Source organism: Lithobates pipiens, unplaced genomic scaffold, assembly GCF_037356315.1.
Source record: "Lithobates pipiens isolate NorthernLeopardFrog02 unplaced genomic scaffold, aLitPip1_a1.2 Scaffold_23, whole genome shotgun sequence".
NCBI classification, from domain to species: Eukaryota; Metazoa; Chordata; class Amphibia; order Anura; family Ranidae; genus Lithobates; species Lithobates pipiens.
The window spans coordinates 40,199,135-40,225,466 of NW_027507785.1; the positions used below are offsets into that span (position 1 = coordinate 40,199,135).

At 44.9% G+C, this 26,332-nt stretch overlaps 1 protein-coding gene across 1 annotated transcript; it reads left to right on the forward strand.

Annotated features, from left to right (window-relative positions):
- Window positions 1–15,830: 15,830 nt before the first annotated feature.
- Window positions 15,831–18,840, forward strand: LOC143927393 (putative G-protein coupled receptor 25). The gene has a single exon (XM_077451446.1). The coding sequence runs from the start codon at window positions 16,011–16,013 to the stop codon at window positions 17,079–17,081; it is 1,071 nt and encodes a 356-aa protein (XP_077307572.1). The 5' UTR covers window positions 15,831–16,010; the 3' UTR covers window positions 17,082–18,840.
- Window positions 18,841–26,332: the final 7,492 nt, after the last annotated feature.

The following is a 26,332-nucleotide window of genomic DNA, read 5'->3' on the forward strand; positions in this document are numbered from 1 at the left end:
TTAGAAAGATTAGAGTGTTGGAACACTGACCTGCTCCTTCCTCCATCCAGAATTGTGTTGTTAAGCATATATCTTTTGATATTTAGCATACGGACATATTTGTGTATGTCCATATATGTCTGGAACTTACTCATGTTTCTTGGTGGGGCAAATTTTAAACCTTTATCCAATAGTCTTTTCTCTGGGTCCGACAAAGTCTGTTTGCTCAGATTAAAAATACCCGACCCTATGGTCTCCTTCTTTTTAGCTGACTGGATTCTCCTCCCCCCTCTGCTTCCTCTCTTCGTTCTACGGGCCTTTTTATGCCCCTGTTGTCCCTGTGAAAATCCAAATTTTGGCCGTCTCTCCTTCTGGGGGAGTCTATATATTGTGAAGGCCTGCAGTCATCTTGCCTCCATCTGTGACCTTCCCTCCCACCCAGAGAATCTGGGTAGTGGGAGGGTCCCATATTATCTAGATCCTGTACATAGCCAGAATGATGATGTGTCCTAGGGCTATCAACATGTCCCCCTCTGTTCCTTGGGCCATCCACCTGTCCGGTGTGGTCAGATGCCTCCAGGTCAGACAGAGGAAAGAATCGATTCTGGGTATTAATCCCTGCATCGTAATTCCCACTGTCTCTATTGTAATATATCGAATGGGTTCTATCATATCCCTGTACATAGTTATGGGGGGGCCGTCTGGTTTGGGAGCCATCCTGCATCCTCCTTGTGTTCGAGTATTGGTATGGGTCCGATCCATAACCCCCATTCCCTCTCCATCCCCGGGTTGGGGCATCAAAATAACGTTGCCCAGTCCCTCTATTGGGCAGCCTTGGCTCTGTTTTTGGTCTACCATGTATATTACCCCTTCTTGGGGAATGATGGAAACCTTGTTGTACACGAGCCAATGGGGGGTTACTGGTTGGACCATTAAAGGCTGCCCCTTGAGGTAAGGTGTCCATCGCTGTGGTCTCTTCGTTTTCTAAGGCGAGTTTTCCAGATTGGATGAGCAAGATCACCGCATGGATCAGTTTGCCATAGTGTTACAAATGCTCCTGATTGGCACGGCTCACCTGGAATCCCCCACTGTGGCTGCTCCAGTACAACCTGTGTTGCAGGCCATCCCTGCTGCTGCGCCAACCTCTGTGCAGGCACCCGCCTGGAGTATTACCTCTTTAAGAGGTATGTCTGGTTCCGCTCTGCTTCCCCATCTATTTGGGGGCGATCCAGTTCAGTGCAGAGGGTTTCTCAACCAGGTTGAGATTTACTTTAAGATGCTGCCCCAGGTGTTTCCCATGGACAGAAGCAAAGTAGGGTTTGTGATATCTTTGCTTTCTGAGAGGGCCTTAGCCTGGGTAAACCCTCTATGGGAGACACAAAAACCTGTTGTCTTGTGTTACCCTGACTTTGTGCCCCCCTTTAAAAGGGTATTTGATGTTCCCACACGCTCCGCTTCTGCTGCCAAGTGCCTCAAGTCCATCAAACAGAGTATGAGTATTGTTGCCGATGACACCATTGAATTCCTTACTCTGGCAGCAGAGGTTGCTTGGAACAATGAGGCTGTCAGGGCTCTGCTCGCGCTGTGCGGGCGAATCTGCGTGTGCCGTTAGGTAACTTAGGCATCGGCGCGTGTTACCTGACAATCTGGTTGCACAACGGGCACGTGTGCATGCACTGCACGTGCACGCGCTAGCACGGTTTGGCGCCAGTGGCCCTATTTATAGGTGACAGCTGCACTTGTTCAGTGCTGTTTGTCTGCAGCTTGTACCTGAGACTCCTGTTACCTACCAATCTGATTGCTACTACTGACCCGGCTTACGTCTGACTCTGCTGATCTCTCCTGCCCTGATCCCGCCTGTTTGACACTGTTTATGGACTACCTATCTCTGATGCTGAACCTCTGCTAGCCTGTGACCTTGCCTTTGTCTGCCGTTTCTGCCTAATTGCCTATCTACTCTGACCCGGACTGTTTGACCAAACCTCTGCTTGTCCCAAGTGTGCTGAGTTCTATCTAGGATCCACTGCCGCTGTTCCTGTGCCTGCTTCCACCCGGCTGATTGACCATCCTTCTGCTCTGCCAGCTTCTGCCAGTTTCTGCAGTTCCAGCCTTCTGGAGGACCATCTTCCCTGCCTGCACCAGCTGCTGAATCTGGCTCAGACACTCCTACCCCGCTGCGCTCACGGGACCACTGTCTCACTCCAGTGGGCTCTGAACCAGAGTCGTAAGAGAAGTCTTCTTCCACCAAGTCAGGCTCACCAACCAGGTACCTAACAGAGGCACTCATGGCTGCTTTTTCTCATGGTCTCTCGGATTCCATCAAGGATGAGATAGCAGCCCGAGATATACCCACTGAGCTGGAGAGCTTGATCTCGTTTGCCATGAGAGAGCCTTTAGGAGGAGGGAGAGATTGTGTTTTTATTGTGGCCAAGCAGGTCACTTTTTGAAGTCTTGCCCTACCAATCCAGGGAACGCCCGAACCTTGAGGCTCTGTCATGGACAGACCTTAGGTGGCGTTGTTTCATCCCCAGTTATCCAAAAGGATAAGCCCCTGGTTTCGGTCACCCTTTCTTGGGCTGAGTTGTCCATCGAGATACAGGCTCAGATCGACTCTGGGGCTGCAGGCCTGTTCATTGATGCTGCCGTTGTATCGCAGCACTCGATTCTGCTGCAGCTGCATGACACTCCACTTGCCATTGAGGCTCTTGATGGGAGACCTCTACAGACTGCCCATGCGATTCATGAGATGGTTCCGTTGTCCATGGCCGTAGGTGCTCTTCACCATGAGATAATCCAATTCCAAGTTATTTCCTCCCCCAGGTTTCCGCTGGTTATTGGTTATCCATGGTTACAGAGGCACAACATCTCCTTTGATTGGCTCCGTGCTGAAGTTCTCTCCTGGTCACCACAATGCAGTGAGACATGCTTCCTGAAGGTATCCAAGGTCCTGTGCACCTCTTCACTCTCCTCCCTGCCAGAGGAGAACTGCGATTTTAGCGATGTCTTTGACAAAGGTCAAGCCGGTAGTTTGTCTCCACACCGGTCTTATGATTGCACAATTGACCTTCAACCTGGAGCCATACCCCCTCGTGGCCGGGTTTACCCTTTATCGGTCTTGGAGGATAAGGCCATGGAGGAGTATGTTGCAGACGCACTTTCTCAAGGCTTCATCCGCAAATCCTCGTCTCCTGCTGGAGCTGGTTTCTTCTTTGTGAAGAAGAAGAGCGGTGAACTGAGACCTTGTATTGATTATAGGGGTCTCAATCGTGTCACAATTAAGAATGCCTACCCGATTCCATTGATTACAGAGTTATTTGATCGCCTCAAGGGAGCAACGGTTTACACGAAGCTTGATTTAAGAGGGGCATACGCTCTCATGTGGATTAAGGAGGGCGACAAGTGGAAAACTGAGTTTAATACCAAAACAGGCCATTATGAGTAAATGGTAATGCCTTTTGGCCTTTGTAAAGCCCCAGCAGTTTTCCAGGAATTTATTAATGACGGCCTCCGAGATTTGTTGCTGTTATGTGTGGTGGTTTATCTCCATGATATCCTCATATTTTCCAAGTCCCTGGAGAGCCACCACACAGATGTCTGTTATGTGCTTCAGAAACGAAGAGAGAACAATCTCTATTGTAAACTGGAGAAGTGCAAGTTCCATCGTGAACAGGTTATATTCCTACTGCTATATACATGTCATTTCCACTGCTGGTTTTTTGATGGACCCAGAGAAACTTTCGGCAGTCCTACAGTGGCCTCGACCCGTGGGTTTACACAGCGTTTCCTGGGCTTTGCCAGCTACTATCGGAAGTTTATTTGTAACTTCTCGTCTCTGGTCAAGCCCCTGACTGATTTGACCAGAAAGGACGGTAATCCACAGAGTCCATTAAGGCCTTTGAGACCCTCAAGGCTGCCTTTGTTTCTGCTCCTGTGTTGGCACATCCTGATCCTACATTGCTTTTTATCCTAGAAGTTGATGCTTCTGAGACTGGAGTTGGCGCCCTTCTGTCTCAGCGTCCTAACTCTGAGAGTACTATGCATCCGTGTGGCTACTTTTCCAAGAAATTGTCACCTGCTGAGTGCAATTACGAGATTGGTGGCAGAGAGCTGTTGGCGAGCATTTTAGCCCAGAAAGAATGGAGACATCTCCTTGAAGGTACCACTGTGCCGGTTCTGATTCTTATTGGCCTATCTCCCAGAAGGGCGCGATGGGCTCTTTTCTTGTCGAGTTTTAATTACATTGCTTCATTCTTACCCGGTACTAAGAATGTAAGGGCTGATTCAATTTTCCAAGTCGGAGTCGGTTTCCGGGTTCCTGTGATTACTCCTGATCGTATCTTGGCTACTATTCGCACCAGTCTTACTTCTCCTTTGGGTGACAAAATTCTTGCTGCTCAGGTCCGTGCTCCTCCTGAGAAACCTTGTGACCGCTGCTTTGTCCCAGAGAGTCTCTGTACTGCCGTGCTCCAGACTTACCATTCTCCCAAGACAGCTGGCCATCCTGGGAAGAATCAACTCATTTGGGCCATTTCCCAACAATTCTGGTGACCTAGTCTATGGGCTGATATATGCCATCGTAGCTGTCTGTTCTGTGTGTGCTCAGAGTAAGACCTTCCAGTGGGCCTCCTACAACTCATACATAATAGAGAGAGGCCCTGGACTAGGGATGAGCCGAAGACCCCCAGTTCGGTTCGCACCAGAACCTTCGAACGGACTGAAAATTCGCATGAACTTTAGAACCCTAAGTCTATGGGATTCGAACGGTCGAAATCAAAAGTGCTAATTTTAAAGGCTAATATGCAAGTTATATACGTCTGTTTTTTTGGGAGCACTGATATTAATGATGCTTAAAGTGAAAAAAAAGTGAATTATTCCTTTAAATATCATGCCTGGGGGGTGTCTATAGTATGCCTGTGAAGTGGCACGTGTTTCCCGTGTTTAGAACAGTCCCTGCACAAAATGACATTTAACGGAAAAAAAGTCATTTAAAACTGCTTGCGGTTTTAATGTAATGTCTGGTTCCGGCAATATGGATGAAAATCAGTGAGAAAAATGGCATGGGTAGCCCCCCCGTCCATTACCAGCCCCTTTGTGTCTTGTACGGATATTAAGGGGAACTCCGTACCCAAATAAAAAAAAGGAAAGGTGTGGGGCCCGCAGGCCCTATATACTCAGAACAGCAGTATACAGGCGGTGCAAACAAGACAGGGACTGTGTAGGTTTGTTGTGTTAAGTAGAATCTGTTTGTAATTTTGAAGTGGTACATTTTTAAAGTGTAGCTCTAATCAAAAAATCTATTTTTAAGCTTTTTGGAAAACATAGGGAAGGGTTTTCACCCTTGTATAATTTTTTTGGCCGTCCGTCGTTTTTTAATCTCACTTCCTGTTGTCTCCTTCCGTTTGCAAGTAGGAGACGTTTGTAAGTTGGATGTTTGAAAGTAGGGGCCTGCCCTATATGCTCTGCATAAATTTGCCCCTAAGGTGTTGGTGTTGCCACAAGTTAACACTGCAAGCCCTCAAAGTGACTCTTGGTGGGCGCTGAAGCTCCCTGCTGCGAACGATTATATCAAGAATTGTAATTACATGCCATTGTTGAACAGTGGTAGAAAAATTGGGCCTTTGGTAGTTGTGGTGGTGGTGGTGGTGCTGGTGCCACAACACTGTAAGTCCTCACAGTTACTCTTGGCGGGCACTGGAACGGGCCCTGCTGTGAAATATTATATCAAGAATTGTAATCACATGCACCTGTTAAACAGGGGCTGGAAAATTGGGCCTTAGGCACTGCTGCCACAACACTACAACACCTCACAGAAACTCTAGTTGGAGAGCAGGAATGAGCCCTGCTGCAAAGCATTGCATCAAAAATTGTAATTAAATGCCCCTGTTAAACAGGGCTGAAAAATTGGGCCTTAGGCACTGGTGCTGGTTCCACGACACTGCAACCTCTCCCAGATACGCTAGTTGGAGTGCAGGAATGAGCCCTGCGGCAAAGCACTACATCAAAAATTGTAATTACATGCCCCTGTTAAACAGGGGCTGAAAAATTGGGCCTTAGCCACTGGTGGCGGTGCCCAGAACCAAAAATGTTCTTCCAAGCTATACTAACTAAAAAATTGTCTGAACGCATTGGTCAGACGGCCACGTTCTCCACCGCTCCTTCTGTGACTGACCGAAGCCTCAGCAACACGTTGTCCAGGACCAGGAGTTTGTAACCTCTCAGTCTCTGGGAATGTGTTGCACAGACCTTTCTGCAAGGCCTCCTGGAGATGTCTCATCCAAGAATGATTCATCTTCATGAAGGTCAGTCGATCAACCGAGTCGGCGCTGGCAAGATAAGGTCCGCAACCTTACCCTTGTACTGTGGATCAAGGAGAGTTGCCAGCCAGTAATGATCCCTCTCCTTGATCTGAAGAATACGAGGATCCTTCCGGAGGCTTTGCAGGATCAGGGAGGCCATGCAGCGTAAGTTAGCTGAGGCATTCGGTCCGGAGTTCTCTGGGTCACTAAGGACGACATGATCCGCAGCCACCTCCTCCAAGCCACGTACAAGTCCACAGGTTTCTTGGGACTGTAAATCATCCCTAAAAGACTGCTGCTGCTGATGCTGAGTGCCAGGCTCCACCTCCATGCTGACCAAATCCTCCTCCTTCTCGTCCTCTTCCTGTGTGATCAGCTGGACAGCAGGAACACTATCTGGATAAAGGGGGCCCTAAGGAAGTCCTCCTCTTCCTGCCTCTGTTCTGCCTCAAGTTCCCTGTCCATTATTCCCTGCAGCGTATGCTCCAACAGATGGACAAGAGGTGCAGTGTCATTGATGCATGCACTGTCACCGCTCACCATCCTCGTGGCCTCCTCAAATGGTGACAGGACAATGCATGCATCCCTAATCATGCCCCACTGGCATGGTGAAAAAAAAAACAAGCTCCCCTGACCCTGTCCTGGTGCCGTAGTCGCACAGGTACTCATTGATGGCCCTCTGCTGTGTGTGCAGCCACTGCAGCATAGCCAACGTTGAGTTCCACCTGGTGGGCATGTCACAGATAAGGCGGTTCTTGGGCAGGTTCACCTCCATTTGGAGCTCAACCAGCCAAGCACAGGCATTATATGATCGGCAGAAATGTACACAGACTTTCCTGGGCTGCCTCAGTACATCCTGTAAGCCTGGGTACCTGACCAAGAACCACTGCACCACCAAGTTAAGGATGTGAACCGCACAGGGCACATGGGTCAGTTGTACCTGTCGGAGGGCGGAGAGGAGGTTGGTGCCATTGTCGCAAACCACCATTCCTGGCTTAAGCTGGCATGGCGTCAACCACCTCTCCGCCTGCCCCTGCAGAGCTGACAAAATATCTGCCCCAGTGTGGCTCCTGTCCCCCAAGCACACCAGAGCAAGCACGGCATGGCATCTTTTTGCCGGCAAACTTGCCTAGCCCCTTGAACGCCTAAGGAGCACCGCTGGTTCCGAGGACAAAGCACAGGAAGAGGCCATGGAAGAAGAGGAGGGGGTGGAAGAGAGAGGTGTGTCACAACCAGTAGTAGCATTTTGGAGGCGTGGTGGCGGAACAACCTACAAAACTACTGCACCTTGTCCTGCATTCTTCCCAGATGCCAGAAGAGTGACCCAATGATAGCCGAAATCGCCTTCCATGAGAAAAAGTGGCGTTTGGGAATCTGCCACTGAGGAACCGCACATTGCACAAACTCACAGAAGGGGGCCGAGTCTACCAACTGAAAAGGCAGCAGTTGAAGTGCTAGCAATTTAGCCAAGCTAGCATTCAACTGCTGGGCATGTGGATGGCTGGGAGTGAACTTCTTTAGACGGTCCAGCAGCTGGGGCAGGGAAATTTGCCTGGTATAATCGGATGTCGGTGTACTGCTAGCAGAGTGCCCACAAGTACTTGGCTTTGACACACCTAATTCTACACCTTCATTCCTCACAGTGCAGGTTTCAGAGAGGACTGAAGGTATAGTGGGGTTGTAGATCCCAGCTGATGAGGAGCAAGGAGAGGTCTGCTTTGTTCTTTGGTGTGGGTCTTTAAGGTACGCTTGCCAACAAGCTGCATGGCAGGTCAACATATGTCTGGTCAAGCATGTGGTTCCCAAGCAGCTGATGTTTTGGCCACGTGAGATATGCTTGAGACATATGTTGCAAATAGCAGTGGTGCGATCTGATGCACTCGTCTCAAAAAAGGCCCACACCAAAGAACTTTTGGAATAACGCGCAGAGGCAGCGCCCTTCACAGGCGGAGCTCTGCGGTGTGATTCAGTGACTGATGACATTGAGACGAGGAAAGAGGACGTGTTGGCAGCTGCTTTGCCAGTACCCTGAGCCTGGGTGAGAGAGGATGAGGAGGATAAGGAGGGCTTGGTCATCCACTCTACCAAGTCTTCGGCATGTTGCGGCTCAACACGTCCAGCTGCCGAAAATAAGGACAAGCATGTCCCATGGCCACGTGCTGATGACGATGCACCGCATACATGACCAGCATTGTTGCCTCTAGACACAGAGCCCACTTGCCCTCTTTTATTGGCTCGTGGCTGTCTGCCTCTCCTTGTTGGCCTTCCAGACATAGTAATGGCCTGCAGGGAGATGAGAACACCAGCAATTGGGGATAGCTTTAGGTGTATACTGAGCAGGAGGCCCAATACACCCACTGTAATTGCTGCAGCTGCCTATGGTATAGGAACAGAACAACACCAGCAATTGGGGGTAGCTTCAGGTGTATACTGTGCAGGTGGCACAATACACCCACTGTAACTGCTGCAGATGCCTGTGGTATAGAAACAGAACAACACCAGCAATTGGGGGTAGCTTCAGGTGTATACTGTGCAGGAGGCACAATACACCCACTGTAACTGCTGCACATGCCTGTGGTATAGAAACAGAACAACACCAGCAATTGGGGGAGCTTCAGGTGTATATTGTGAAGGAGGCACAATACACTAACTGTAACTGCTCCAGATGCCCGTGTTATAGAAACAGAACAACACCAGCAATTGGGGGTAGTTTCAGGTATATACTGTGCAAGAGGCACAATACACCCACTGTAACTGCTGCAGATGCCTGTGGTATAGAAACAGAACAACACCAGCAGTTGTGGGTAGCTTCAGGTGTATACTGTGCAGGAGGGACAATACACCCACTCTAACTGTGCTAAGTTCAATCACAAGAATAGAAGACACTGTCCCTGCCTATCCTATCTCTCTGAATGCCACAAAACACTACACAAGGCTGCCGTGCAGGCGGCCTTATATAGTGTGGGGCGTGTACTAAAGCCCCTGAGCTATAATTGGCCAATTATGGCTCTCCTCGCTGCTGGCGTTGTGATTGGCCAAGCAGGAGGGTCACAGTGCATGCTTGGCCAATCATCAGCCAGCAATGCCCTGCAATGGCGCAGTGCATTGTGGGCCATGAGCGCCACATGAATATGTCGTGAATGGCCCACAAAGTTCTGGCTTCGCCGAATGGGTGAACAGCCGGTATTCGAGGTGAACATGCATTCGACTCGAACACCCAGCTCATCCCTACCCTGGACTCACCTGTCTATGGATTTCATTGTGGAATTGCCCAACTCCCAAGGCAACACTGTTATCCTTATGGTGGTTGACCGGTTCTCAAAGATGTGTCATTATATTCCACTTAAAGCGGGATTCCACTCTTTTTTTATTTTTTTCTTACCTGTCTCACTGGTGGGTGAGTGCTACCTTCGATTGGCATCCACGTCCGGCGTTTATTTGACCCCCGGCGCCACGAATCTTTTCCTCAGGATGACTTATAAAAACCTGCCCTGGCATTTTCCATTTTAACTGTGGGCGTCTGAAGCCCACAGGCATTTACTTCCTGGTATATGATGACGTCTGGCTCCCAGCATGCTCCGCTCCATCTTGCACATGCTCAGTGAGAGCAGTGACAAGGAAAGAAAAACTTTCATTGTCCCCCATGGATTCTTGGGAAATTTCCCAGGGACCATTGCGAGGACGATAGCCACACCTACTCCCACGGGAGGACAACCAGGAAGTCAGCTGAAACATCAGAAATAAAAGGTAAGAAAATGATATTTTTTTTTTTCAGGGTTCGTTTAGGTAAGTATGCTATCTGTTGATTTTAATAACATGAACTTTCATTTTTAGGTACCAAACCACTTTAAGAAGTTGCCTACTTCCTACTAAGGAACTGGCTTCCATTTTTGCTCAGGAGATCTTTCGCTTACATGGGCTACCCAAGTTGATTGTCTCGGACAGGGGCAGTCAGTTTGTCTCCCGGTTCTGGCGAGTCTTTTGTGCACAGTTGGGAATTCAGCTTGCTTTCTTTTCTGCTTATCCCCTGCAGTCTAATGGGGCCGCAGAGTGAGCCAATCAGTCCTTGGAGCAATTCCTACATTGCTATATTTCTGACCACCATAACAACTGGTCAGACCTATTACCATGGGCAGAGTTTGCTCACAACAATGCCTTGAATTCTGCCTCCCGATTGTCTCCATTTATCGCGAATTATGGTTTCCAACCTTCCATGTTGCCTGACTCGTTTGTTCCGCAGAGTATTCCTGCGTTAGAGGAGCATCTCCATGGTCTTTGTTCCACTTACAAGTCTAGGAGGCTTTGCATCATGCCAATGATAGGTACAGACTCCATGCTGACCGCAGACGCCTGCCTGCTCCTCCCTACCAGGTTGGGGAGAGGATCTGGCTGTCATCTCACAACCTCCGACTTCGTGTTCCCTCACTGAAGTTTGCACCTCGGTTTATTGGGCCTTTCCGTATCCTTCGCAGGATTAACCCAGTGACTTAAGCGTTGGACCTTCCTCCTAGTATGCGCATCTCTAATGTGTTTCATGTCTCCTTATTGAAACCGTTGGTCTGGAACCGATTTACCACCTCGGTGCCACGTCCTCACCCTATACAGGTTGAGAACCATGAGGAATATGAGGTACAATCCATTGTCGACTCCCGTAGGTTCTGTGGGCGCATACAGTACCTGGTGCATTGGAAGGGGTACAGTCCGAAGGAACACTGCTGAGTTTCATCCTCGGACGTACATGCCCCTGCCCTCCTTCACGATTTCCATAGATGTTTTCCCCTCAAGCCCAGAAGCCCTCCGAGGGAGAGGAGGGGGTACTGTCAGGGCTGGCTTAGCTCTTCCTTCTCTGGGCTGACTGCTCAGCTGTCGGCTAATTGTCAGCTCTCATCTCTCTCACAGTTACCCAGCTGTTCCTGATCCTGCTCGTCTGACCTGCCTACTAAAAGCTGTCCAGCTCACTTCATCTCTGCCTTCGCCTTGGTCACATCACAAGAAACCATCTCCTGCGTTCCTTTTTAAAGACTTGCTTGCTGACATCCCTTCTGGCTCCTTATCCTGATTGCTGTTCCTCTACTTGGATCCCTGACTTCTGGCCTGGCTGATTACCCGATTGGTTACTGAACTCTGGCCTGGCTGACTACTCGATTCGGTTACTGGACTCTGGCTATGCTTTGACTACGCTTACTCTGTTTACCTTTTTATTTTTTATTAATAAACAAGTGTGATTTAATTGTACTTCTGTCTCGGTCTGGTTCATGGTTTCTGACAATATTCCTCTATGATATCGGCAATCGAGCGCCGATTAAGCACACAAACGTAAGTGCTATAAATAAGCCTTAGGCCGCGTACACACGGGCGGACTATCCGTCCAACTAAGTCCGTCAGACAATCCGACAGACAGTGCGTCCTACTTTTGAATGAACGGATTTGACCACACACGACAAACAGATAGTCCGCTGAAAGCTTGCGCGATGACGTATACGGCACGTACGACGGGACTAGAAATACGACGTCCAATACACTGCAATGCAACCTTCGGCCGTGTAAATCCTTTCTGAGCATGCTCCATACTTAGTCCGTCCAACTTGCCTACACACGAGCGGACTGTCCGCTGAAACCAAGTTTGGACGGACAATATTACGGAAATTCCGAAAGACTTAGTCCGCCAGACTGTCCGCTGAAAAAGTCCGCTGAAGCCCACACACGAGCGGATTGTCCGCTGAAACACGTTTCAGCGGACCAAGTCCGTCAGACAGTCCGCCCGTGTGTACGCGGCCTTAGAAACAAAACATATGCATCCTAAAAAAAAAAAAGTTTAACAGTGAGAACTCCACTTTAAGGTGAAAATCACGAGACATTACAACTCCTTTAAACGACAGTTCAGAAAGGTTATAAAAAAATAGAAAATAAACTGCTCTTATGATAAGAGCATTGACCACCTATTATGGGGGGTCAACATAGGCTTATATGTCTGGAAAAATGTCTGGAAAAAATGTCTGGAAAAAAACACACAGCACCTCAGATCGCTGCACAGCGTGCCCCATAGGGCGCGCAGGGGCATGTTATCCTGCTGGATGTCGTATGACACCCAGTCAGGATAACAGAACCACCACCAACAATTGAGTATTTTTAACATAAGAGATGCTAAAATGAAATAAACTTGTTAGGATGCCAATTTCTAATTTTTACCATTATTTATTTTCATTTGTTTTGTTGGAAAATTAGAACAAAATTATTTTTTTTCATTTGCAAGTGACTTAACCATGTCTTTGTACCAGAAAACTTAAACTGGTCAAAAGAGAATAAATGCTTTATTCATTTTTATGTTTTTTTGTAAATAGATTTCATAGGAAATTTAAAATAAAATTGTAGACTATGCTGGCAAAAAAAAGTCTTGTCCCCCTCCCCAAAAATATGTATTACGTTGTGATCTTAAGTATTGACAAAGTTATCGCCCCAATAAATAGGTCTACAGTGGAAATGTAAAACATTTTTGGGCCCATAAGGTGTATATAGGTACAAGAAAGGGAGTGGTTAAAGTAAAACTAAAGGCAAAATTTTTTTTTTTCTTTTGGATAGAGTGCAGAGGGATTAGAACACCTGTCAGATTTTATTCAGATTTTATTGCTATGTCCCCTTTAGAGAGAATTCCCCTCTCTATTTGTCTTGTTTAGTGTTCTCAACAAACGTGATAGTAAAAGAAAATCCCAAATTTTGGGTTGTCCCCAGAAAACAGAGGGGGAATCTTCCAATGGTGACACTAGTTCTGGTGACCTGGGGGTCCCCAAGACATTCCCTTGATTTGCAGGGATTTCCTCTCACTTCCTGTTTGTTTATGAGTCAGTAAGTAATGGGAAATCTCCGCAATGGGACAAAAATGGCGGGAAAAAAAATCTGATGGGTTATAACCCTCCCTTACTCTATCCAAATTGACAAAAACAAGTTGCGACGCACAGGGACGGAGAACGGCGCCAAATTCAAAAAGTAAAACACACACATTACATACAGTATAATGTAATCTTACAGAATACATTACTGTATGTAATTAATTCACATCCCTTTTGTCCCTAGTGGTCTGCCCAGTGCCCTGGTTTGTAGTTTTATATTATAAAAACTTGTCTTTCTGCCTGGAAACTGGAGATTGTCCATAGCAACCAAAACTCTCCCTTTACATCAAAAGTGGTTTTAGACCAGTTAGAAAACAGCGATAATAAATTAGAATCACTCGCAGAATTGAGCGATACTGATTTCTGGGGAAATTCGTCATCAAATACTGAAAAGTAATGACAGTGACAATTCTGCAACTGAGCAAATTTCAGTGTTTTTGATTTGAATACATTATTGAATAATTTTTATTATTATTATTATTATTATTATTATTATTATTATTATTATATTATTTGGTATAATTCTTTATTTATTATATTTTAATTTATGATTTTCTTTTTCAAATTTTATCATACCCGGGATGTCTACTAGACTCTGGTTTGGGCAGATTTAAAGAGGGATTCCACCAAAAAAAAAAATATTAAAAGCCAGCAGCTATAAATACTACAGCTGCTGACTTTTAATAAATGGACACTCACCTGTCCCGGGTTCCAGCGATGCCGGCAGCCGAGGCCGATCGATCGCTCGGCTCTCGGCTGCTGCCGCCACCATTCTAGGTGAGGGAATCAGGAAGTGAAGCGAATCAGCTTCACTTCCCGGCTCCCTACTGTGCATGCGCGAGCCGCGCCGTGCAATAGGAAATCTCCGCGCTGTCACTGGGACCCGTGTGTGTCCTAGCAGACAGCGCGGCAGGGCAGGAAATGGCGTAGACTCCCATGGGAGTCTATGCCCGGAAGTGGGTGAAAATACCTGTCTTTGACAGGTATCTCCACCCCCCTCCCCCCTGAAAGGTGTCAATTGTGACACCGGAGGGGGGGAGGGATCCGATCAGCGGAGGTTCCACTTTAGGGTGGAATCCCACTTTAAGTGAGTTATTCCTAAGAGTTAAAGGACTACAATATAAAATGGCAAATTTCCATGCAAAATAATTGTACCGATTTCAGCACCAAAAATCTGAAATAATCATACCGCCAGGGAGGTTAAGGAGGACTGTTCTGCAACACTGTGATCTTGCATTACATTGGGGTTGATTTACTGAAGGATTTGCCACTGTTCACTTTGCAAATTGAATATTCACAAAGCTTAGTAAATACAACGATGCTGAATCAACCAATCATATGCTGGATTAAAAAATATATATTTTTCTTTCATTGGGTATTTAATGGTTCACCCTATATATTAACACATATTAACCTTATTTACAATTAAGAACAGCTTCTACTTCTTTAGTAAGTCACCCTGCTTGCAGCTATGCTTTATAATGCTGGAATCATTTCTGTGCATTACATGTCATTGCCATCATTTTCCAAATCAGAACAGATGAAAATAAAAACGTAAAAAACAAAAAAAAAAAAACTGTGGTTAGTATGATTTTGCGTTATGATTCATTTATAGTCTTACAACTCCAACAATGTAGTTCAGTGCAGGGAACGGAAAAAAAAAAACGTAATTTGTAGAATTTATCAGTAAACAAAAAAAGTAATCTAAACACTACACATTCAGGCTTACTAAACTTCAATAAGGATGATAAGGATGTGAATAACACGTTTTAATTTTACTTTGGCCATCAATGCCCTTTTAATCACACACACTATATATATATATATATATATATATATATATATATATATATATATATATATATATATATGTAATTTGGGATTTCCAAAACAAGTAATATTGGGATGTTGGCCACACTTTTAGAGAACCATAGAATTCTCATTGAGGGTTAATTTACCTTTAATAATACAACTCCGACAATGTAGTTCAGTGTAGAGAATGGAAGAAAAAAACGTAACTTGTAGAATTTAGCATTAAACAATAAAAATAATCTAAACACTACATATTCAGGCTTACTAAACTTCAATAAGGATGCGAATAACACATTTTCATTTTCTTCAGTTTAGAAATGTCCAAACAATGACAATTTTAGTCAATTATTTAAGTGAGTGAATAACAAGTAAGTGAACAAGTAAGTGAATAAACATGTTTTCATTTTCTTCAGTTTAGAAATGTCCAAACAATGACAATTTTTTTGTTGACTCTGGTAAATGTTACTTTACATTGAGCTTGGGCATATACTAAATCTTTAAAATAAAGAAAAAAATTAATATTAATATAATTTTCCTTCCTTGATTTTATCTAAATATAAATATAAAAATCAAGGAACATTGGCCATCCCTGCTGTATACTGTGTATATATATATATATATATATATATATATATATATATATATATATATATATATATATATGTATATATATATATATGCACATACATTTTTCCTGCCTCCCCTAGACTTTGTTGTTTTGTACCCTCACCAATATTTTTAAAATGACCTAATTTCAGGTTCAGGTTAGGTTTTTTCCTCTTAACTTGATTCAATCAACACAGTGTGCTGCTCTGACACTAAACTTTCAAACTTCCATAAAATTCCTGTATGTTCCTGACTTGCTGGCCATTTTTGTGCATTTGGTATGATTAGTGATGTGCCCTCCCTTCAGGTATAGATGATGGGTGTGTGTAAATACAGGAAGGCAAAGCAGAAATACATTTAGGCAGAACACATATAAATACCTAGCTATACATGGTGGCACCCAGCCACTGTTTTTTTACTCCCTGTCACAATGGCCACAGAGCCTCCAGTGGAGGACTACTCAACATTTTATTATGAGAATGAGAACGAGCCTTGCCATCCTAAGGAGTTGCCTCATGCCCGCTGGATCCTCTCTACCCTGTACTCTGTGTTTTTTGTGATTGGACTAATAGGCAATATAGTGGTGATCATGGTGGTGTCCAGGCGCACCTCGCGACGAGCGGACACCTTCATTCTGAATCTTGCTGTCTCTGACCTGACCTTTGTCCTCACCCTTCCTTTCTGGATATCCTCAGTGGCACAAGAAAGATACTGGATCTTTGGAACGTTCCTATGTCAAGCCAGTGGGTTTGCCATGGCCGTCACCCGTTGTGCCAGTTCTCTTCTCATGGCCATCATGAGCATTGACCGTTATGTTGCGGTGATAAAGGGAACAAAGGTGCACCCACTGCGGACACGATCCTGCTCCATCGGGGCTTGCTGTGTGATCTGGGCTGTGTCAATCCTTGTTGGATGCCCATCACTAAAGACTCGGGACGTTGACGCCGAGACCTTCGTTTGCATGGACTCTGATGACTCAACCGTCATTTTATGCTTTCGGATTGCAGTAATTTTCCTGACATTTGTGTTTCCATTTTCTGTGATGGTTTTTTCCTACTGTCGCATGGCCAAGTACCTGTGGAACTATTTTGGCAGGCAGGTAAACAAGTTATCCAGGAAGGGGAGACCCCGGAGTCGGCACAGCTGGTTACGTATTGTGACTTGCCTTGTTGGAGCTTACTGCTTTTCTTGGCTTCCCTATAACACCCTGAACACTTTGTTGCTGATGGATAGGCTTGTTGCATACATACCCTGTTCAGCATGGGTGGCTATAGAGCAAGGACTGCATGTTGCATCTGCCCTTGCCTTTGCCAACAGCTGCACCAACCCGCTCATCTATGCTCTCCTGGATGTTGGCTTCAGACGCCGGGCACAACTTGCCTTGCCAAGACTATTGCATTCTTGCCGTTCATTATTGTCTACTGCTAGTTTAACCATGCCAACCATGAGCGCTAGTGTGGAAAGTACCAGCACCTACACTGGAAATAAACAGTGCCATTAAAGATCTATTTTTGGACTGTTTTACCTGGTTATCAAAAAGCCTTGTCTGTACAGTATTGCAGTATATTATATGTAATTTAGTTACTTGTAAAATGATTTCTTTTATAGGTCAGTGGAGTCAATCTACTAAAAGATATGGTGTTTGCCAAGAGCTCAGCTTCACCTTATTTACTAAAGCCAGTAAATTTATTTCTCTAAATGAACAGCCTCTTCTTTAGTAAATTAACCCAAATAAATAAAATGTAAATAACACATTAACTAAATCTATTTGTTACATCTATTCAGGTTTAAGACTAGATAGAGTTAGATATAATTACCTTAAGTAATCTTCTTCAATGATTTCAGTAAATCATTTTGTATCTGTACCTATATATAGCAGTTTTATCATTCAAGTTAAGCTGGCTACATGTTATAATATAAATTACAGTTGTGTAAGTGCACATGCAATCCACTGCATTCATAATACGTGAATAAGATTCTTTAAAACAGCAACGGAATAAGCTGAAATGTCTTTCTTTAGACCGAAGTGTATTGTAAAGGTGGTCACCCATGCAACAATCACTTCTTTTAGGATTATCGAATAAGTTTTAATTTTAAGATATTTTCATATTTGTAAAATTTAGCCTAACTTTAGCAGATTGTGCAATCAGATAATAAAAATGATTTGAGAATATTCAATTATCCAGTCATAGGAAGAGAAATCCCTATTTACTTATTTCATCCACAGATAATTGGAAAGTTAAAATGAATATTCATACCTTTTATTCTGTGAACATTCTCAAATGCTTTGCTAAATCAGCATGATTGTGTGTGGCTATTTCAAGCTCTGGCACAAGACAGAGGAACAAAACAATCAGTTTTCTAATTAGCGCCTATGATTTAGCCTTTGTTTTTTTACACAGGATATTAAAGTACCCTATAGTATTGACTTACCAAAGAAGTAGAGCATGTTCACTTTTCAAAATTAATTTTCACTCAACTTTTCAAAATTAATTTTTACTTAGCTTAACAAATAAATTGAAGTTTTTCTGATTTTAATTACACAATTATGTGTGAGCAACCTTTTTTTTTTTATTTCCTTCCACATTAATAGGTATTCTTTGCGAAGGGGATTTCTAACTTTGTTTCATCTCATTCACTTTTACATTACAAATGTTAAAAATTTCACTTTGAAAGCCACCACACTCTACTCATTTAGTAAATCAGGGTCATTGTGACTAAAGTGAAACTTTTATATTTGAATCGCCATTGTGAGGAACTGAGGACACCAAATTGTGAACATTGCATATCCAATTTAATAATAATAATAAAAAAGTATGAATACAGTTTCATTTTGACAAGCTTTTTTTTTTTTACCTAGCCTGTTCCATTGTGTTCTCACAGGTTTTTGAAGCATTTACTCAACCCAGATTGGCTCGATTTATGGGAAACTTAGATATTCCATGAGGCTGATTTACTAAAGGAACAGAGATTTTTCATGCTACAAAGCAAATGTCAATAAATTAATGATATATTCACTTTTAATGCCCAATTATATGCCAGTGAAATATGAAGAAATGCACATCTTTATCTAATCCACATGTAGTTATAGATGATATAAAATTTATTAGAGAAAATGTTTTTCAAAATGTACATCTAATGTTAACTATCAAATGTAAAAAATATATATCATAGAAATGTTATTTTCATTATTACTGAAAATATTGATGTACAATTTTATCATAATTAATTTTTTTAATCCGTTTTTTTTATCTGTTACTTAAAATAAAAGTTACTTTACCTTTCATTAAAAAGTTGTCTGATTCATCTTTGTTTAGACGTTTAAGTGCTCCTGAGTTCTAGAAAGTAGAATGTTTGCTTAAAATCATCCAAAAAATGATCCTATTGGAATTGTTCTTAGTCCAGTCATTAATGGAGGCATGGTTGTAAGCACTTCAGATAATTTAAGAATTGTTGGCAAAAATTTAGCATTGATGAATGATATGATGACCAGCTGTGGTCAAGCAGAAAATATCCAGCTTGTTGAATGCTTGAGTTAAGAGAAAAAGTAATCTGATCACATGCATAGTGATTGGAACATGATAAGAATAATCCTTATATTTCAGCAAAATACAAACAAGAATTGTTCTTCCACTTCCTTGTATGTAGATAATTCCATAAACGCTAACATCTTTCTCCACCAAGGAAGGCATAGGTTTGCACAATATGCTTACAGGTAACAGGAGACATATATATGCAGCACGAGTATTGTGAACAGTCATATTACCAAAGGAAAAATGGATGTGCAAAATGATAATCTGTATGACAGAAAGCCAAGAAAAAAAAATCAGTTCCATGGATGGATTTTCCTGGTAGTAAATTGTAAGAGACAAGTTTCTAAAAATTCACACCATTTTTTTTAAGACAAATAATTGCCCAGAAGTGTACATTACTTACTGTCTTATTGTTAAAAAATAGTGGTTAAAGTAATAATACAAAGAGGATAAAAATAACTAAGAAAAAATATTTCCGCAGATACAAATTGGGTTCTCTTTTACACAAGGACCGATATGTAGCATTGCTGAACCAAAAGCCACAGAAATATTCTACTAATCAATTCAAAATATGTGTACACATATTTGCAGCTGCAAAAAAAGTAATAGCACATTTTTGAAAATCCCCCACCTTCTGCCTACCATAGTTTTTTTTTTTTTTTTTTTTTACCAATATGGTCCACACAATTTTCTTCAAAAAATGAACTGCCCATTAAAATGACACCATGAAGACATCTAATCTGGTCCCCAATGAATGATTTTTTGTTTCCCCTACTTTTTATCTACCTCTCTGATTCTATAAAACCAACCTAATCCTAAATTCAAATCTCAAATAACACCCACGCAAAAACACGTGATGAATAAAAACAAACAATGTTATATATATATATATATATATATATATATATATATATATATATATATATATATATATATATATATATTTAAATGTATGTGAATGCGAGCTGCACATCTTAAAGCTAAAGAAGAAGCTCTAAATCAGTTCTGGATAGAGATCACGCTCTGTAAAACTAAAGTTAATAGTGTTGAGTGCTAAATACACATAAAAACATAAACCTTATAAATGCCAATCCAATGCATAAATAATAAAAAAATTTTTTTTTTTAATTAAAGTCCATAAAACATGTGCCCTTTTTCCAGTAATTCCATCCATAAGTGAAAGGAAAAAGTGCCACAAAACGAAGGAAAGTGTTGCGTCTTCCCCACCGGCTCACACCGCACTCACCAGAAGGAATTGACCCCCTTTTTCAAAGTAAGGGTCTAAAATAGCTTGGGTATAAATCTTTGTGTTTATCTGTTGTGTTCTCTTGTTCCCCACCAGTGTCTGAATGGTTATTTTAGCCTCTATGTGGTTAGCATAGTAGTAGTTACTATGAGAAATTCCTCTATCCTTATTTGTGGAGAGGGAATTTTACACAGAAAGTCTTAAAGGCACAGGAGCACCGCTATCCACACAGAGGCTAAATAACCGTTCGGAACGCCAGTGGGGAATGAGAGAACAGAATGGATAAACATAGAGATTTATACCCAAGCGATGTCTGAAACTTGAAAAAAGGGGGTCAAATCCTTCCGGTGAGTGCGGTGCACTCTGGTGGCAAAGAGGCAAGACTTTCCTTTGTTTGGTGGCACTTTTTCCTTTCACTTATAGATGGAATTAAAAACACAGAGCACGTCTTTAATTTAAAAAAATTTTTTTTATTATTTATACATTGGATTGACATATTTGTGAGGTTTATATTTTTATGTGTATTTTTTATTCGATACTATAGATTTTAGTTTAACAGAGCGAGGTCTCTCTTTAGAACAAACGTAATCCTAAGCCCTTGTACACACGGTCGGAGATTCCGACGGAATGTGTCCTATCGGACCGTTTTGTCAGATAATCCGACTGTGTGTGGTCTCCATCAGACTGTTTCCGTCGGAGTATCCGACAGACCAAGTTTTCCAACTTGTCCGTAAAATTTTCCAACAAAATGCTCCGATCGGACATACTCCGATCATGTGTAGCTTACTCTGATGGACAAAGTGCCACACATGCTAAGATCAAATTCCTAGACCAAAGCTATTGGCTACTAGCCTGAACGTAGTCCCGTCATAACGAAATAACGTCATCACATTATGTACAATCGGATTTTCCGACAACTTTGTCCGACCGTGTGTATGCAATGGTTTCGGACAAAATCCGTCGGACAAAATCCAACGGATTTGGTTGTCAGAATGTCTGACCGTGTGTACAAGGACTTAGAACTATTTGGAAGGATAGATTCCCCCTCTCATTTCTTTCATTTGCCCTGTCCCTTTGTATTTCCTACATATCCCTGCTTAGTGTTAGACACCTTTTCATTTCCCTCCCAAATTAAAAGACTTTTATGCAATACGTTTTTATGATAATGTAAGATTTTTATTGAATAGTACATGAAGACTACTCTGTCTCAATTCTAGAGACAAGTTTATTTCCTTTTCCATTGTAATCTCCATGTTCATTTTTTTTTATAATTTGAACATAAAGACGGCCATACATGGATCGAAATGTGGTCGGTTCAGCAGGAACTAGCCAAATTTCAAATCATGCATGGTTGTACAGAAATCAACCTGCCGACTGAATTTTGCACAACCACCCTGTCAGATAAATACAGCTGAATCAGCGATGGCAGCACTGATCAGTGTGTTCTAGAGCTGCACAATTCTGGCTAAAATGCGAATCACGATTTTTTTTCTTAGAAGATAGATCATGATTCTCTCACAATTCTCGCGGCGTAACAGCGCAGTATTATCTTTCACATTATAACAAAAAAAAATTGGGCTAACTTTACTGTTCTTTTTTTTGTTTTTTTTTATTCATTTAAGTGAATTTCCGAAAAAATTGCATTTGGAAGACTGCTGGGCAAATACAGGGTGATATAAAGTATTGCAGCAACTGCCATTTTATTCCCTAGGGTCTCTGCTAAAATATATATAATGTTTGGGGGTTCCAGGTAATTTTCTAGCAAAAAATGTTGATTTTAACTTAAGAAACAAGCGTCAGAAAAAGATTTAGACTTTAAGTGGTTAAACTTCCTGCATTTAAACCTTGCATTGAAAACTTGGCAGACTGCCCAAATTATTTATTTACACAGAAGTTCTATCCCTTTGATCTAAGAAGGAAGCTTAGTTCCAATGTTGCAAGTTAAAGGGGTTGTAAAGGTAAATGTTTTTTCACCTTAATTCATTCTATGCATTAAGGTGAAAAAACATCTGACAGTGCCTGCGCCCCCAGCAGGGCCGGTGCTACCACTAGGCGGACTAGGCAGCCGCCTAGGGCGCACTGCCACCTAGGGCGCCCGCCGGCCGCTGGTTATCCTACTCCCGCACTGTCCATAGAGCTTGCACTATACACCAGGCAGCCGCTCAGAGCCTCTGACATGTGTGAAGCAGCGCCCCAGGTCCCCGGTCTCCGGCCCCACCCCCCGGTCTCCGCGCTGACACATCAGTGACATAATATGTGTCCGCACTGTCCAGCACATCCCCCCCCCCCTGACAAGTTTGCAGCGGCCATCCCACCCCCCAGCCCGCTCTCCACTCTGCGCTCTGACTCAGAGCGGAGATAGTTCTGAGTAATAGTGACATGTGTCCAGCAGCACTAGCCAATCCCACGCTCTGCGCTCTGACGTGTGTGCGGCGGACTGACCCATCGGTCATTCGGTCGCCGTCCGAGCGCCCGGACCCATTAGGGGCCCGTGGCCGGCCCAACGAGAGGCCCCTTAAAGCGTCTGTCATAATACCGCTAACAGCGCGCTGCTTCCCGCCGGCCCCTCCTTCCCTCCCGTCCGTCACAGGTGCATGCACTGTACACTACATCACCTAGGACAGACGAGAAGAGAGGAGGGGCCGGCGAGGAGCAGCGCGCCGTTAGCGGCATTCTTACAGGCATCGGGTGACCATGGTTAGTGAAACTTAATTTTTTTTTCTGGAGGGCCGCCATCGGAGGGAGGGGGCACTGCAATGGGGCCTGGGCCAGACTTCAGTGAGCTCTCCCCCCTCCCCACACTACCCCCCCTGTTTGCTCTCCCAGTGTTCCCCTGTGTGCCCCCCCAGTGTGTGTGTCCCCCAGTGTTCCCCTGCCTGTGTGTTCCCCTGTGTGTCCCCCCAGTGTGTGTCCCCCCCAGGGTTCCCCTGTGTGTCCCCCCAGTGTTCCCCTGTGTGTCCCCCCCAGTGTTCCCCTGTGTGCCCCCCCAGTGTGTGTGTCCCCCAGTGTTCCCCTGCCTGTGTGTTCCCCTGTGTGTCCCCCCAGTGTGTGTCCCCCCCCAGGGTTCCCCTGTGTGTCCCCCCCAGTGTTCCCCTGTGTGTCCCCCCCAGTGTTCCCCTGTGTGTCCCCCCCAGTGTTCCCCTGTGTGTCCCCCCCAGTGTTCCCCTGTGTGCCCCCCCTGTGTGTCCCCTCCTCAGCATTCCCCTGTGGGTGTCCCCCCAGTGTTCCCCTTTGTGTCCCCCCTGTGTGCTCTTCCCCCCCCCCGTGTGTCTCACTGTGTTCCCCCCCCCGTGTTCCCCTGTGTGCTCCCCCCTGCGTGTTCCCCTGCGTGTTCCCCTGTGTGCTCTCCCCCCGTGCCCCCCTCCAGTGTCCCCCTGTGTGCTCCGTCCCCCTGTCTGCTCTCCCCCCCCCCCACAGTGTCTCACTGTGTTCTTCCCCCCAGTGTTCCCCTGTGTGCTCCCCCCAGTGTACCCCTGTGTGTCCCCCCCGTGTACCCATGTGTGTGTCCCCAGTGTTCCCCTGTGTCCCCCCCACAGTGTTCTCCTGTGTGTTCCCCCCCAGTGTCCCCCTGTGCCCTCCCTCCCTCCCAGGGTCTCCTTGTGTGCTCCCTACCCCCCCACAGTGTCCCCCTGTGTGCTCCCCACCCGCCACAGTGTCCCCCTGTGTGCCCCCCCCAGTGTCCCCCTGTGTGCTTTCCCCCTCCCCAGTGTCCCATTGTGTGCTCTCCCACCCACAGTGTCCCCCTCTGTGCTGTGCTCCCGCCCCCCATGTCACCCTGCGCAGGAGTGGCTTGGGACGCAGGGGGCCCCATGATCTTCTATTGCCCGGGGGCCCCATCAGTTGTCAGTCCGCCCCTGCGTGTGTCTAACGACTACACCCCCCTCCCCCGAAGACGCTCTCCTGGACTGGCCGTGTCACACTGGAGTGGAGAGCATAGCATGGCGCCTGGCAGAGCCTGGAAGAGGCACAGACAGAGGCACGTACAGGCGTACACATGAATTTTAGACAGGTTCATGTCCTTAGATACAAGTTTGCTGAGCCCAATACCATCACCTAGTGTGTGGTGAGTAAACACTGTTGCTGTCTTAGATAATAACGATATTGTATATATTGACAATGACATGCAATTTGCAAATGTTATGTGTGTATATGTATTTATATTCACTGATTTGCCAAAATGCCAAGTATGTACCGAGCCCCCCCCCCCCCCCCCCGTGAGGCTGCATTGGCAGTGGTGAAGCAGCATTGATTGGCACAGCTGAGACTGTATTTGATGGACTCAGGTGAGACTATTTGATGGGCACATATGAAACTATTTGAGGGGCACAGGTGAAGGAGCATTAATGGGCATGGGTGTCACTGTGTTTGATGGGCACAGGTGAATTGGCATTAATGGGCAAAGGTGAGTGAGGCTGTATTTGATGGGTATAGGTGAGGCTACGTTTGATGGGCGCTGGTGAAACTGCCTGAATTTGTTGGGCACAGGTGAGGCTGCATTGATTGGCATTGGTGAAGTGGCATTGATGGGCATCCCTTACAGTCACACACAGACACCGAAACACAAAATGCATCCCTTACACACACAAAAACCTCTGGTGTGGTCTGGTCCCCTCATTAAAAAGGTGGGGTGTACATGGGCAGGGCAATGGGGTTGGGATCGGGGGTTGAGCCGGGGGGGGGGGGGCGGCAAAATTAGGTTTCGCCTAGGGTGTCAAAAATCCTTGCACCAGCCCTGGCCCCCAGCCCCCCCGTTTTACTTACATCACCCCTCGAAAGTCCCGCGCTCGCCCCCGACGCCCTTTCCACCGTTCAGCCTGGCCGCTGATTGGCTGGAGTGGATGGATGGAAAGCAGCGCAGCCATTGGCTCGCTCTGCTGTCAATCACATCTACAGACGCGGAGCGCCGGGGGGGCGGGCCGTGTGATACAGAGAGCGGCTATAGCCACCGGCTGTATCACGGGAGCGCGCCCGCAGATGCTTCTCACCATGCGAGGGAGCTCGCATGAACGTGAGAAGCATCTGCAGGAGGGAAGCTGAGACAGCTGCCGAGGGACCCCAGAAGAGCAGGTTCGGGGCCACTCTGTGCAAAACGAGCTGCACAGTGGAGGTAAGTATAACATGTTTGTTATTTAAAAAAATAAAATAAATTCACTTTACAATCCCTTTAATACTTGTTTATATGAAAGAATGGGCAACCTCTGCAGGAGAGATCATCAGAGGGGGTGAATCGAGATCACGATTTTTTAACGATTAATTGTGCAGCTCTAGTGTGTTCTGATGGCGGAGAAGTCTCTCTGCTGTCAGAATACAATATTTCAGTGGGAGTGATTTCCCCATCCACCTGGAATGTGTGGACGGGGAATTCAGGGAAGTTTTTTGTTCTATCCCCTGGTTAAACAAAAAAACTGACCCATCTATGCCCAGCTTAGCCCAGTTAAAATTATGATAATACTGTTTTAACCACTAGCCGACCAGCCGGCGTTGTTATATGGTTGCTTCTCCTGCGCAAATCGCCATAGCTGTACATCGGCTCGCACAGGCGTGACAGCAGGCGGGTGCTCTCGCTCCACACTGCAGGAGCATGCCTGCGGGTCAGGCGAACTCGATGTCCACAGGTGACCCGCGATCGCCTAGTACAGAGGCAGAATGGGGATCTGCTTTTGTAAACAACAAAAGCAAAGCGCAAAAAAAAAAAAAAAAAAACGCAGGGGTGATCAAATACTACCAAAAAAAGCTCTATTTGTAGGAAAAAAAGGATGACAATTTTATTTGGGTAGATCGTCGCACGACCTCGCAATTGTCAGTTAAAATAACGCAGTGCCGTGTCGCAAAAAATGGGCTGGTCATTAAAGGGGGGGGGGTAAATCTTCTGGAGCTGAAGTGGTTAAAGTAAAACTATATGCAAAACTTTTTTTTTTCTATTTTGGATAGAGTAAGGGCGGGTTATAACCCCTGTCAGATTTTTGTTTTTGC

Bases quoted from the DNA above. Each gene is read 5' to 3' on its own strand.
- LOC143927393 (XM_077451446.1), top strand. From the start codon at position 16,011: ATGGCCACAGAGCCTCCAGTGGAGGACTACTCAACATTTTATTATGAG.